Raw genomic sequence first — 14,588 nt, 5'->3', positions numbered from 1 at the left:
GAAACACTCTATATTGTACTTGACAGCTAGCTTGGATTTTGTGCTGCAGTATGACTTGTATCCTATACCTTCTGTCTTAGAAATGAGAGTGCTACCAGTAAGCCACCAACCATATGTAAAGTGAACAAAACTTTGTGACTTAAGAGTTTTGTATTTAACTATTATAGAAATTGCATTAGTAGGCACTAGACTGGATAACTTTCTATCTGCACTACTTTCTGCAATATTCTGCCAATGGTCACATTGAAAAAACATGCTTGCTTTACATGGCAGTAAATGTTTAAAACAAGAAATCATTTAGGTCTAAACAGGCTTGACATCAATTTATGCACAATTACCTTACTTTCCAAAATTTCTTAACTACAATAAAAATATAAAAGTCCCTCCAATGCATAATGGACAAAATTCAAAAATTTACAAAACTTATGCAGCTGTCAAACAGCATATTTTAAAATCTCACAGGACACTGTACTCAGATTAATTTTGAATGAGTGCCCCTTCTGTAAAACTGCAATATGACATTGATGAATGTACACACTTTTTCTAAATCCCTACCTTGTACAGACCTATTTAGTCACCTTTTATATATAAAAAAATAAACATGCAAAAGTTCAATTTTCATTATGGAATGACTAACTTAAGTGTCTAAAATATTTTCTGATCAATTCTGCTTTTTACAGGGATTTCTTTATTTCTATATGTACATACACAGTTTGCATTGCATGTTAAATAACTTAATCCCTAGCTTGCCTGCAGTTTTCTATAGCTTGCCAACCAAAAATCATCAACTTGTCACCAGATGATACATGATAAAATTCTAAAGAGTAAAATAATTTATTTTTGTATAGAAGCGACAGATTGGTATTTTCCAAACTGTTTTGGACAAAGGCTGTTAATCATGCCCTCATTCTTATTGTCTTAAAGGACACATGGGACAGCCTATCCAACTCCAGTCTTTTCTGCCACATGCTGTCAGGCTCCACACTAATTAGAAAGGTCTGCTAGCATCAGCCCACCTGTCTGTTGTTTTGTTTCCTACCTGACTCTCTTATCTGTATGGACAGTAAATCCCCTATCAGCTTGCTATCAAGGTCTGGATACAAGAGATTAATGACCGCAGAGGGAAACGGAATCAGCTTACATGCTCAGAGTTCAATAAATGATATTACTTTACAAGTAAGTCATTCAAGCTGTCCCTGCTTCTAATTTAGCACGCTGGTAGTTAATAATCACATTGCAGTCTGGTCAACCTGGCAGACAGTTAAATTCATGTCCTTTTTGAAAAAAAGTGAAGCATAACAGGTCAGATTGTTTGTCACACAATCACAGTACAAGCAATAGTAGGATAGGAATGAGGACTAAGCCTGAAGCTACAAATGCAACTCTGAAAATGGGTCAAAGAACAGATGTTAGAAGTCACAAAGAGAACATTGGTACAGGTAATCAAGTCAATAACTGAGTTCCAATTGAAGAAAGCAAACGGGTGTAAGTGAAAATCTGACGAAATAATTGAAGGCAAAGCCATACAAAACAATTCATTGTATTTCTGGCAATTTTTTTTTTACTTGATGCTTTAAGACTATTTCTTCAGCAATAGCTTCATTACTAAGTAGCTGGTCAAAACTTTGATTATAATCACATTGACGCATATAAACAGAATAGCTAGTTATAAGGTTATCGTTACAAATTTTAAAAAAATCTGATTATACACAACCAGATAAACTAAGCTGGTAAAAATATTTCACTGAAAACACGAAACTGTAATCTCTATAATCTCAAATAAAAACAGAAACAGCTACAGATACCCAGCAGGTCAAGTAGTATCTGTGGAGAAAGAAACAGATTTAATCATTCAGGTTCTTGACCCTTCATTAGAATGGAAAAAGGTGACAAAATAAGTATGTTTTAAGTTGCAGAGAGGAGAAGAGTTAGAGACAATAAAGGGAATTGTTTGTAAGGTAGGGACCAAGATTGTCCAGGTGACAAATGCTCATCTGAGAGAGGGTAGTGAATGTTTGTTAATTACAGCTGATCTGCCTGGTGGAGTGTAAACAGAGGGAGATGGAAAGGGCAGTATGAAAAAAAAATGAAGATGTGAAAAAAAGATGTGAGATGCAGAGCACAGCAAATGCTAATAATCTAAAATAGAGCGCTGAAAATACTCAGCCGATCAGACATTTATGGAGAAGGAAAAACTGAGTTTAAGTTACAGGTAGATGAACTTATGAGCTTACATAAGCTTACAACATGGTGGGCCGAAGGGCCTGTTTTGTGCTGTATGGTTCTATGGTACATCAGAACTGGTACAAACAGAAAAGGCTGGTATTCTGAAATTGTTGAATATTGAGACCTGAGGACTACAACACGCCAAGGTGGAAGCTGTGGTGCTGCTCCTTGAGCATAGTTGGAAAAGTGTAGGGGGCCAAAGGCAGAACAGTTGTAAAAGTTGTAATCCTATACACTCACGACTGTGTGGCCAGATTCTGCTCTAACTCCATCTACAAGTTTGCAGATGATACCACTGTAGTGGGCCATATCTCAACTAACGATGAGTCGGAGTATAGGAAGGAGATAGAAAGCCCAGTGACATGGTATCATGACAACAACCTTTCCCTCAATGTCAGCAAAACCAAAGAGGGGCGGTGCACATGCTCCTGTTCACATCAACGGTGCTGACATCAAGAGGGTTGAGAGCTTCGAGTTCCTTGGAGTGAACATCACCAGTAGCCTGTCCTGGTCCAACCACATAGATGCCATGGCCAAGAAAGCTCACCAGTGCTTCTACTTCCTCAGGAAGCTAAAGAAATTTGATGTCCCCTTTGACCCTCACCAATTTTTATCAATGCATCATAGAAAACATTCTATCTGGATGTACTACAGCTTGGTACAGCAACTGCTCTGCTAGTGACAGCAAGAAATTGCAGAGAGTCGTGGACACAGCTCGGCACATCACAGAAACCAGCCTCCCCTCCATGGACTCCATCTACACTTCTCACTGCCTCAGTAAAACGGCTAGCATCCCATCAAAGATCCCACCTACCCTGGACATTCTCTCTTCTCCCCTCTCCCATAGAGCAGGAGATACAAAAGCCTGAAAGCATCTACCACCAGACCCAAGGACAGCTTTTGTCCCGCTGTTAAGAGTATTGAATGGTCCTCTTCTGATAAGATGGACTCTTGACCTCACAATCTACCTTGTTGTGGACTTGCACCTTATTGTCTACCTGCACTTTCTCTGGAACTGTAACACTTTATTTTGCTTTATTCTGTTTTTACCTTGAACTACCTCAATACACTGTTGTAATGAAATGATCTCTATGAATGGTATGCAAGACAAGATTTTCACTTTACCTCGGTACATGTGACAATAATAAACCAATTCCAATTCCTTCCTAATGGGAGTGAGATAGAGAATTAAAATGACAGATATTTGGAAGATCAGGCTTATCCTTTCAAACTGATTGCTTTGTAGAATACCTCCAGTCATTCCAACTCAGATTTTCCATCTGCACCTTTGCGACCTGATCTGCTGAGTATTTCCAACATTGTTTTATTTCATGTTTCCAGCAACATTCTGTGTCTGTTCCAGTATTGTTTTTTTTCCTCTAATGCCCTCATTCTTCTCCCCCTACACATCTCTGAACAAATCGTGTGATTGACACATATTCAGCCCCCATTCTTGGACAGCAGCGACAGCATTCGTGTCACTTGGTCTCACCCCATCACAGATATTCCCCCTGCTTTGTCCACCTCTCCCCCTCCCTACAATTTAAAACATACTTGTTTTCTCGCTTTTCCAGTTCTGATACATTCATTGACCTGAAACGTTATCTGTTTCTCTTTCCATAGATGATCAGTCTTTTCATCTGGCCTGCCAAGTACCTACAGTACTTTGTTTTTTTTTTAAACAAATATTTCACTGCCGATTACAAGTAAACTGGGTGAGCTGAGTATTTTGTTATTTGATTCATATTTGAGTCTGAGCAGAGGAGTCATCCATTACAAAGATTTACAACCATTTGCACCTCCCCCCCAACTCAATTTGGTTCTTTCACAACTAAAACTCATATCAGTCCAGAGGTGACCAGTCAACACAATCCTTGATGACACCATGTCTTTCACACTGAAAGCTCTGTTCTACATAACCCAGTGCCATACTACATCCTCCTTGCTCACTACTTCTGCCTACATTAAGCTAATGCTAACTGTCCATTGCATAACATACGTTTCAAAACTCCTTGTTTTCATCTGTAAATCCCTTCATATGTTTGCATCACCTACCTTTCCAATCTGTTCCAATCCATTTCCCTTCCCTGAGGAGTTCCCTGACCTGAAAGTTGTTTGTTCTGTGGAAGCTGTGCAGGGAATCCTCAAGACAGCCACAAATCCTTTAAAGGAGCAACTGGTGACATCACCACCATAGTGACCAGCACTCTGGAGGCTGCAACTGAAAATGTGAGGCAAGAAGTCAGCTCTCATTGCTGTCTGCCTAGTCCTCAGCCCACACAGTGCTAGGGCCAGACTGAACAGGAGTCTTACTTTTACTAACTGCAATTTCAAAGAACTCTTATCAAGAGTTGCAACAGGCACAACGAGTTCAACCATTCTGTTCTTGAACCAACCTGCACAACCCCAATCACTACCTCAGTAATAGCAACACCGTGACCACTTTGCACTATAATGGACTTTGTTTTTCTTGTTCTAATTGTGCTCTTACTTGTAAAAAAATTGCATAGAATTTATATTTCTCCTGTGAAAGTTGTGTATCTGATACTATGTGCCTGTGATGCCGCTGCAAGCAAGTTCTTCATTGTACCTGTGAATCCACGTGCTTGTGCATATGACAATAAACTCGACTTTGACTCTGAGCTGCAAGATTCTTGGAATTATCACCCTTGCCTCAGCATCCATCTCAGATTTTACTCATTATGTGAACTTGAGGAATTCCCAGACCAAGCTGATGTTGTGGAAGAGTTTTTGAAGGTGGAGAGAGAGAAAATGTATCCAGCTTCTTGACTAAGGGGAGCAGGAAATATGCGAACAGCTAATTTTTTTTGAAAAAACATTTGGCTTTTTGTACATTTTTCTAAATGGCCCAAGTGTGGTCTTTAGAGCTATTTAAGCAAATGGTCAAATTTCAAGAACAGGTAACTGATAGACCCTGTATTATATTTCCTTTTCCCTCTTTCACTTACTTAACACCACGTCAACAATCATAACATACACATGCATCCCCTCCAGCACACACAAGCACAAATTGATGTTTGCGAACATAAATGTACACAGCATTACAAAAGAATATATACCTTTCTGTTTTAATTCAACTATTGAAACTGGGGTTACTTGCATTGTAGCTTTCAAGATTGTGTTCTTAACCAAATTCTTAAAACAAAAAGCACTTTCTGTTTGGTAGTTTGCCGAATTCTGGATTAGAAAGAGTAGATAGAGAAAAGCTATTTTCAATGGTAGAAGAATCAAGAAGCAGAAAATATAGAATTAAGGTGATTGGCAAAAGAACCAAAAAAGTTACATGAAGAAAAACATTTTTCTGTTTTAAAAAAAGAGGTTAGGGTCTAGAATACAATGTCAATTTGGGGGTGCAGGTAGTGAAAGAAGATACATTCATAGTGTTCAAAAAGGGAACTGGAAAAGTACTTGAAAAGAAAATGCAGGGCTACAGGGAGAAGGCAGGGGAGCAGTATCAGCTGAATTCCATAGACTCAATGGGCCAGATACCTCCCTCCCTCTGTGATTCTGCGTAAAGATACTACCCTGATCCCACCCTCCTTTGTATCCAGTTTTTGATCCTCCACTGGTGACGTCACCACCTACTGGTGCTCCTCTCCTATGAGCCACTGTCTCAAAATTTTTCTAACTTAATCTGGAGATGTCTCCATACCATACATCACCTTTCTGGGCCTGCATCTGTTTGAATTACTTTTTAAAGTAGTGCCTTAGGACATTTCTTTTAATATAAACTTAATTACCTAATTGCTGAAAAATAGTGAAAAGCAACAACTGACATCAGCCTTTTGACATTTTGGTCTGCCCTAATTTTATCTTGTCAGAACTTAACTTTTGTTTCTTTAACAGCAATTTGGACTTAGATATAGTGCAATTAACCTGGTACAATATCACATGGTGCATCGTCATCATAGATCTAACATCCAGCCTTAAAAAGGCAGTTGATCAAGATTTTGGTTAATAAGGCAGGTTTTAGGGTGTGCTTCGTGAGGTAGTCTGGTTGAGGGGCTTAGAGAGGGGATTCCAGACTTTGGGCCTTGCGCATCAAAGGTGGAGCAATTAAAATCAGGGACATGAGAGAGACTAGAATTGAAGTGTAGGTATCTCAAAAAGCTGTGGGGCTGAAATGACAGAGATTGTGGTGATGGGGGAGGACAGGCAGGCTTTTGAAAGCAACAACAATATGAATTTTAAGCTCAAAGTGTATTGTAACCAGAATCCAATGTAGGCCAGTAAGTATAGACACGATATGTGCAAGTGAGGTCCAGGACAACTAGCTTTAGCAATTAAATACATAGCTGAATTTAGTACATTAAAAGCTTTGATAAAGTGACATATTTGTATAGCAGCTGCTTTACAAAAGGCTCTTCTAAGACCAACACTATCCTTTCATTCAGCTGAGAGCTGAGATACTTTTTCAATTACAGATTGCAAATTTCTAAAGGCAGACCATTCTGCAATGGCTAACCAGAAAATAACATGCAAAATATTTGAACAGGTAGCACTTTTTACTTTGGCATAAATTTTTTTTATGAATGGGAATGTATTGAATAAACTCTAAATATAGTCTTTATTATGAGGATCCTCGCATTGGGAGACAGCAACGTTTTGAATACTAAATATGATTACAACTATAGAAAGTGCGAGTTCCCATTTATCAGCTTATTAATCTGATTGCTTATTTACTTTTAAACAAAATACTAATGGCGCCCAGTTTCTGCTGCAATAATAACAGCACAATCAATTTGAACCTTCAGTTTGTAGAACTTTTAATACCCTCAGCATGACAACATACAAAACAAAATTCTGGTGATTAGCTTTTTATATGATTGCTGCTCAATAAATGGAATGTGTAATTTGCACTTTCAACACTGGGCATCATTAATAATTTTTTAAAAAAATAAGTACACAATCTAAAACATCTGTTAAATCTTGCCATTCAGTCTGTAATTATATCACACTGCCTGGGTGCCTTAAAAATATAAACCATCTTCCCAAAGCAACCTAACAATACCCTTTCACAGCTCAAAACGCCATGGTTTTGTACTGTGGTATCATCTTCCTGTGATCACATTACGTTAGTCCAAACCTCCGAGTACCAGAATCCTCGTACAACTGATCAATTACAGCTGTTGATTTAGTGATTGAAACTCCTCCACATCTGCTTCTTGCTTAGTTAATGGTTCACTTCCAGGTCCTAAAAGAACTGCAGTTTTCTTTTGCCAGACAGCGTCTAACCATAGCTATGTTGCTTTTACACTGCCTGTCTCGATCAGTTTTGTCACTCAATGTACAATGCAAATCCAAGTGACTCACATCTGCCACTGATCGACCCAATTCGTGAGCAATCTTTTCCCATCGACCTGGAGTACCCCCTGGGAACTTAACCATACTTCTTGTCAGCTGGCTGAGGTCCTCTTCTGTCCACTGAGGTGCCTGTAATAATGTTCAAAATAACAAGGGGGAAAAGTCACATAAAATGAATTAAATCCAAGCATGCATTCTGGCAATTAGATATATTGCTTCATTTACAACATTAAAAATACTGAAATGAGTGACATTTTTTAATGGAGCAGCTGCTTTGAAAGAATACCTATATTTAGAGAAAGTAATCCCATGCAAAAATACTATGATCCTGATGAATATCATACAAGAATGTTCTTAAGCCTGGTAATCAGCACAGACACAAAGAGTTTAAAAAATACCCATCATGAAACATCACAAATTGAATGTTAAAAAATTAATCCCTGAAGATATAAATACTTTATATATAATAATCTCTGACCCTAGTAATGAACAACCATGTATCATGGGGTTTGTATTACTAAGCCGTCAGCGCAGAGTGCAGTCACAGAGGTGAGTGACCCTAGGGACCATCTCCACAGCGACCGCAAAGCCTCTTGCTGACACTAATCCTCCCTGTCATTCTCCCACTGTGCTCAAACCACACTGACATCCGCCTGCTGCACTGCGAGCTTAACGGGGCCTTCTTGACTTTTCACTGCTGCCCCTAATCGATGGTTCAAACATGCTCCTTTCACCATGTCCAAATGGCAACTTCAGTCATAATCAAAGCACAGTATCCTGTAAAGTGTTTCTCGACAGGCCTAGTCATTTGCATTAATTTGCAAAGTGGACTACATTATTCAGGGTTCTGTTTTGCCACTACAAAGAATGCTCCCTGAAGTTGATAACGGAGCATAAATGTGACCTGCCACTTAAACTAAACAATTGCCCGAATGAGATTAACGTTTCTGCATTTTCATTACTTCCTACACACATCCTTTTCATCCTAAACAACTTTCAACAATTTGGCATAACGGCTACTACTATTTTCAGAATATTTGTAATTGTGCCCGCAATCATATTAAGCGCAAGTGAAACATGATTTGAAAAAAATAATTCATGCAAGAGGAAGACATTTTTGTGCCAATACAATTTCTTAACCACATAAAACCCTTACTTTAAAGTCAGTTAACAGATTACATGTGAATTGAAACTAAAATTCTTAATAAACCTGAATACCATCACTAAAATATTTGATAGTTAACTTAGAAAATTTATGCAATTTTGTAAATCCATTCGCACTTAATTTTTTTTGGAAACATTCAGAGATCAATTGACTACAAAAGAGATAATCTATTTTACCCAAAAAGCAGATGAACCACTTTTTAAAGGCAGATTGCTTCTTTAGTTTCTAACAGTTCATAATTATGCCTATAGTGATATAACAGCACTTCTAAAACTTCAAAAATGAAGTAAATTACTAAGATTTGTGTGAAAAATCTGTAGCTCTTAAAATCATTACAAAACTGCAGCAATCTCACCTTAATAAAATTTTGACACCAGGTTTGTTCTTGAAGGTTCAAGCTATTCTGCAGCTGTTCAGTGATATTTTGAAAGTTACAATTCCTTAAAAGTCTTTGTATGGCTCTAATGTTTACATTGCACCTTTGCCCTAAACTCAGGTCATATCACACAGTATCGTATTACACTCCAGTACATGTGCTCAATGCAGTGGGGCCAGAATGAAGCAGGAATTCAAAGTAGATATGTTTATAAGAGCTGAATTTCAAGTTACTCATTACGGACAGCTTTAGACAAGTATTGAATTGGAATCTCTGTTGGAAATCAAAAGGTGAGCGCATGAATTTTTAGTTGAAGCATGTTAATTATATTCTAACAACTTGTTCTGTTAGCCTCCTTCAGACTGCTGCAGCAATAAAAATATTAAAATAATTTTCAGACAAGTATTCTATGTGGTAGTTAAATATAAATCAGTTGACAATCTTCAACAATTATAGCTGGACAATTATTACTCACCATTACTCTTGTACACTTAGTTCATTATATATTTTAACCAAAATAGTGTGCTTCATGTTCGCCTTGTAGCTTGAGCAGTGTATACTAATACCATATCAATTTTAATTAGCAAAAGTAAATAATACATTCTCATTTTAGGTGGATTTACAACACCTCACTTTTTTTTTACAATAGTCGATAAGACATTAAATGAGTTTTCTACAGGCAAGCAGGGCATTACTTTTGCAATATTATAGATAATTAAAAGATTCCAACTCAAGAATGACATTTCAGAATTATTAGTTTTTTTTATATCAAACATAACCTGGGCAATATGGTTAAGTTGTAAGGGCTTTTAACAGCTCAAACTGTATTTGCATTTCATCAAAATAGATGTTGGATATCTTTAACTTTAATTTGTATTAACATCCTTTAATTAGCTTTATAAAAGCAATGTAATATGCTTGAGTTACATACTGGGAATGGATTATGAACAAAATTTAATTTAACTAATTTTGGCAAATATTTCATTCCTAAAAAATAATTCTCTCTAGCACCCCACTTCAAAAAAATCAATATTTAAAGTGAGCTAAAATTTAACCAGAATGTTGTGTCATACTCAGTGTTCTCTAAAATCATAACTAACAAGTAACAAGTTAACCAAGGACACACACAATGGTACTGCTGCACCGTAATGGCTGCAATCCATCCAAAGTGATTAATTAAAAATTCCACAGAAACAGCCAACTGTGTCTCCAGACAGAATGAATACTGCAGCACAAACTCCTTATAATCAGGAGTTAAATAAGTTTTCAAGGAGCTAATTGCATGAGCAGTTTCTTCCTGGTTTAACACCGAACCAAACATAGCTATTACAGTCAACTGGAACCTAAGCATGCTGTTTTGTTGTTGAAAGCCTTGCGCCTCACAATTTCTCTGGAACCAAGACCCAAAAATCCATCCCTGCAGTACATCAAAGTAATGGCAGATGCCACATGGCGAGGAGACAGCTGTCATTATTACGCTTGCATTCTAATGCGACAGTAGCCTGCTCAGATATGTGACCTCAACCCAATTAAATGTTTCCAGAACACAATCTCTGCACTGATGGGAGACTAGATTTACATTCAGTACAAATGCCTCAGCCATATTATTTACTACATTTAGGCAATTTAAAATAAAACACCAATTCATAAAACCAGCAGGGTTTTGTTTTATTTACTGCACAATTCTGTTACCCCTCCTCTATTTAAAACATTTTAGGGATGGCTGTGCTTACAGAAGGTACCAGTACCCCCATTAGGAAAATTACATTTTACTTAATTAGTTTATTTTGATGCAGTTGTTTTTAGAGTAGGACACTTTAAGACAAGGAGAAATATTTAAATTGGATCTTAACTACACTATATTGAGCAGGCTACTTGATTCTTTTTAAACAATGCAAATATTTTCTGTTATCCCTCTTTTAGGAGTATTCGGCTCTTACAAGTTTTAAATTAAATTTGTGACTCAAAGGATTCACTTTGCTTAAAAAAAATCATGATTCCAAGGAGTCTAAAGTCTGTCGCCCTAGGGGGTCCCAATGGGCCTAAACTATGAGTGAGATAAAAATGATAATCATTAAAGGATTAACAGAAAAAAAATTATAAAAAGCTTGTGCCAACTGTAAACCTCAGACTAAACAGCTTTCATGCATTCAACTTGAGCATAAATTCATTAGGTGCTCAAAATATAGACAGCACCCACTCAGATTTTTTTTTGCAGGAGATTGCTAATCATAGTGTCGTTTGAAAGAGTGCATAATATTGCAGGATGATTACTGATCCATATTCTAGCTGAAACCATACCAATTGTATCTGGTACCATCCTGACATCCATCTCTGTGCTCACTAGATTCATAGAGAAGAAAACATAATGCTTCAACAAAGACCATTGTTTCTGGATTCGAAAGATTAGAAAGAAAATCTGTCACTACTCTGCTCACGTGAAGAATTCAGTTCCCTCATCTTATGCCTAAGTAGAAAACATTCAGACTGCCATTTCAAGTAAAGTAAATGGTTGGTACATCTAAACCTCTTTAAAGTTTATAAAGTCCACAGGGTGTAGTGTGCCAGGAGTTTCATGTTGACTTCGAGGCTCCTTCAATTTTCAGTTACTACCATACACAAGGGAAACTTGTTGAATAGAGAGAAGATGAAGCAGAAGGAGTGAATAAGAAAACAACCTTAAAATTATGCTCTTCAAGGAAGACATACAGAAGCACTACCTCAGTCACAGGATAATTCAAATCATCAAACTTGCACCCAAACTTCATCACCATCCTCTACAAAAATTTCTGCTCACTTTGGGTTAATTGCAAAATTTCAAACTGACATTAATTTTTTGTTAGGTAAAAGGCTTAAGGATTTAAAAACACTATGGCAAGAAGGATGATTTAAGATACAGATTATTCATTAATTGATAGAATAGGGTAGTTAAACAAAAAGATTGAATAGCCTAGATTAACAGAGAAGAAAACGTAATGTTCCTATAAAATCTTTGTTTTAGCAACTGAAAAAACAAGCCCTCAGTCTGCTTTTAGGATCTCTTTCACGCACAGTCTCAATAATGTGGTTTGCTTAATTATGGTAGTTACCTCCACTTAATCCCAGAGAATCAGACCATAAAGCAAGCATGGTAAGAGCGAGTGATTTAAATATGCTAACGTACAAGTTACAATTAGTTAAAATTCACATATTTGTACTTATAAATCAAATTAGAGTTTACTCCATTATTTATAATCATCTTCAATGATGATTACCACAGAAATAAAACCACCATTTACATTTTTCTCTTTCAATGCAAAATCCGGAAAGTTTTCATATTTTTATAAAGGAGGAACATAACTTCTTTAAACACTTAGCATATGCAAGGTCATTCAACTTCAAAAGCAATTCTTATGGATTGACATAATATATTTAATGTAGCAAAACATCCCAAGGTACTTCATGAAGCATTATCAAACAAGATTTAACATCTCCATAAAGGAGGTATTATGACAGATAACTACAACAATGAGTTGGATTTAAAAGGCATTTATGAGATGGAAATGAAGTCAAGAGGCAGAGAGATTTAGTGAGGAATTCCAGAGCTGAAGGCCTTGGCGATGAGGGCAGGTCCATTGTTGGTAGAGTGATTAAATTCGGGAAAGATGAGAAGATTCAAAATGGAGCAGTGAAGATTTCTAGACATCTTTTGGGCTGGGCGAGTTTACAAAAATAGGGACTGGAAAGCCCAGGGTGGTATTTGAAAAAAAAAGGGTGAGTATTTTAAAACTATGGCATCGCTTAAATCTAGGCAAAGTGGTACAGAGATCATTGGTGAATATGTCTTGGTATTGTTACTATATGTGCAGCAAAGGAATGGGGTTCCACCAGCTAGATGTTGGTGGTGGGACTATGCAGGAATATAGTGCAAATCAACTATGTCAAAGAGGTTGATAAGAACAAAAACGGTTAGATTACCTTTGTCACAATCACACTGCAAGTCATTAATGATCCAGTTAAGAGGAATTCAAATATGGTTTCCCTTCATAAAAAGGGAGGCATAAATTACAGAATCTACAAACTTAAGGACTTGAGGAAATAGAAGTTATTTCGCAGTAAACTTGTGTTAAGATGCAAATGCAATGCAAATTATACCTTAATATCTATTAATTTGGGAAATATTCCAAGATGCGTCACACATCTCTTACTCTGCAACAACTGCCAGGAACTATACCCCAGCATTATGAGTATTTTAAGATTTTAAAATAAGGCATTTTATTTAAATGTTGTTTCATTTACCTTTATAAGAATTAATAATTTTTCCATTAGGTCAAAGAAAAATTGGGACTTTTGTTAAGCTGAAAAACTGCACTATGCCTTCAAACAGTTTCACAAAAACTGGATACAAGATATATACTTGCATACAAAATAAGATGGCACCTTTCTGTAATGAATTACAGAATCCAAGAAATGCCCTTCACTTCATTGTTAAAATTATGTTTGTTGTGGCATATTAAACAAATGGCACTTTCTTGGGCAAAACAACAAACTTTCAACATTGAAGGTTTTAGGCTACTTATGCAAGGGACAACTTCAACAAGTAACTTATTAACATAAACGTTTGACAAATTACTTGTCTACTATTGACACCTTACTCATGATGCATCGAGCCTACACTGTCAAGCATGATGCTTGCTGGCAGCCATGGTTGCCAAATTTTCTCTGATCAAATCAAGCATTTCCTTTGTACGATTTTTAAAATAACATCACTACTGTATTCAGTAATCTTCAATTGCCAGTGATTTTTCTGATATTAGGAAAGCAGCAAGACAAATTGTATTTTTCTTGAAAAATAATTCTGGCAAACTTTGTGTACTCTTGAGTAATAAGTCAGCTGCATAGCAGTGTAATAATATACAACTTGAGGGCACTATTTCCATTTAATCTCATTACTCTTGCCATACTGAGAAATCAGCAGCATTTTATGCAGCATGGTTTGTATACTTAAAGTTGCAAAATGATTCAAATCCTCACAGTAATTGATCCAGTTAGAAGACCATCCAATAACGTGGAGCATCAGGACGTGCAATGAAATTTGTTCTGAACATAGAAAGATTATTTTTATAACTGCATTATTATAATATTTAATTATATTGTCATTTTGCAAAGAAACGGGCCCCTCAGCCCACTACATTGATGCTGACTGTTGTACTTATCTATACTAAGCTCATTTGCCTGCATTAGATCTGTAGTCTTCTAAACCTTGGCTATTTAAGGGTGTCTTTAGGTGCCTCTGAAACATTGTGATTGTATGTGCCTCCATGACCTTGCCTGGTAGCATGTTCCAGTTATCAACCATTTTCTATGGTAGAAAAAAAACCTCTTACCCTCACTAAACCTCCTCCCTGTTACCTTGAACGTATGCCCTTGTTTTAGACACTCCATCATGGAAAAAAGATTCTTACTATCCTATCTATGCCTCTCATAATTTTATATACCTTCCTCAGGTCATCCCTC

At 36.8% G+C, this 14,588-nt stretch overlaps 1 protein-coding gene across 1 annotated transcript in view; it reads right to left on the bottom strand.

Annotated features, from left to right (window-relative positions):
* The window catches only part of dnajc1 (DnaJ (Hsp40) homolog, subfamily C, member 1), a 127,018-nt gene that overhangs the window by 9,888 nt on the left and 102,542 nt on the right, over positions 1 to 14,588 (bottom strand). The window contains exon 9 of the mRNA XM_052016152.1: positions 7,561 to 7,680. Within this exon, the coding sequence (XP_051872112.1) occupies positions 7,561 to 7,680 (120 nt within the window). The remainder of the gene's footprint in view (positions 1 to 7,560; positions 7,681 to 14,588) is intronic.

Source organism: Pristis pectinata, chromosome 5, assembly GCF_009764475.1.
Source record: "Pristis pectinata isolate sPriPec2 chromosome 5, sPriPec2.1.pri, whole genome shotgun sequence".
Classification (NCBI taxonomy): Eukaryota; Metazoa; Chordata; class Chondrichthyes; order Rhinopristiformes; family Pristidae; genus Pristis; species Pristis pectinata.
Note: the sequence above shows the minus strand (reverse complement) of the source record. Positions and strands in the feature narration are given on the sequence as shown.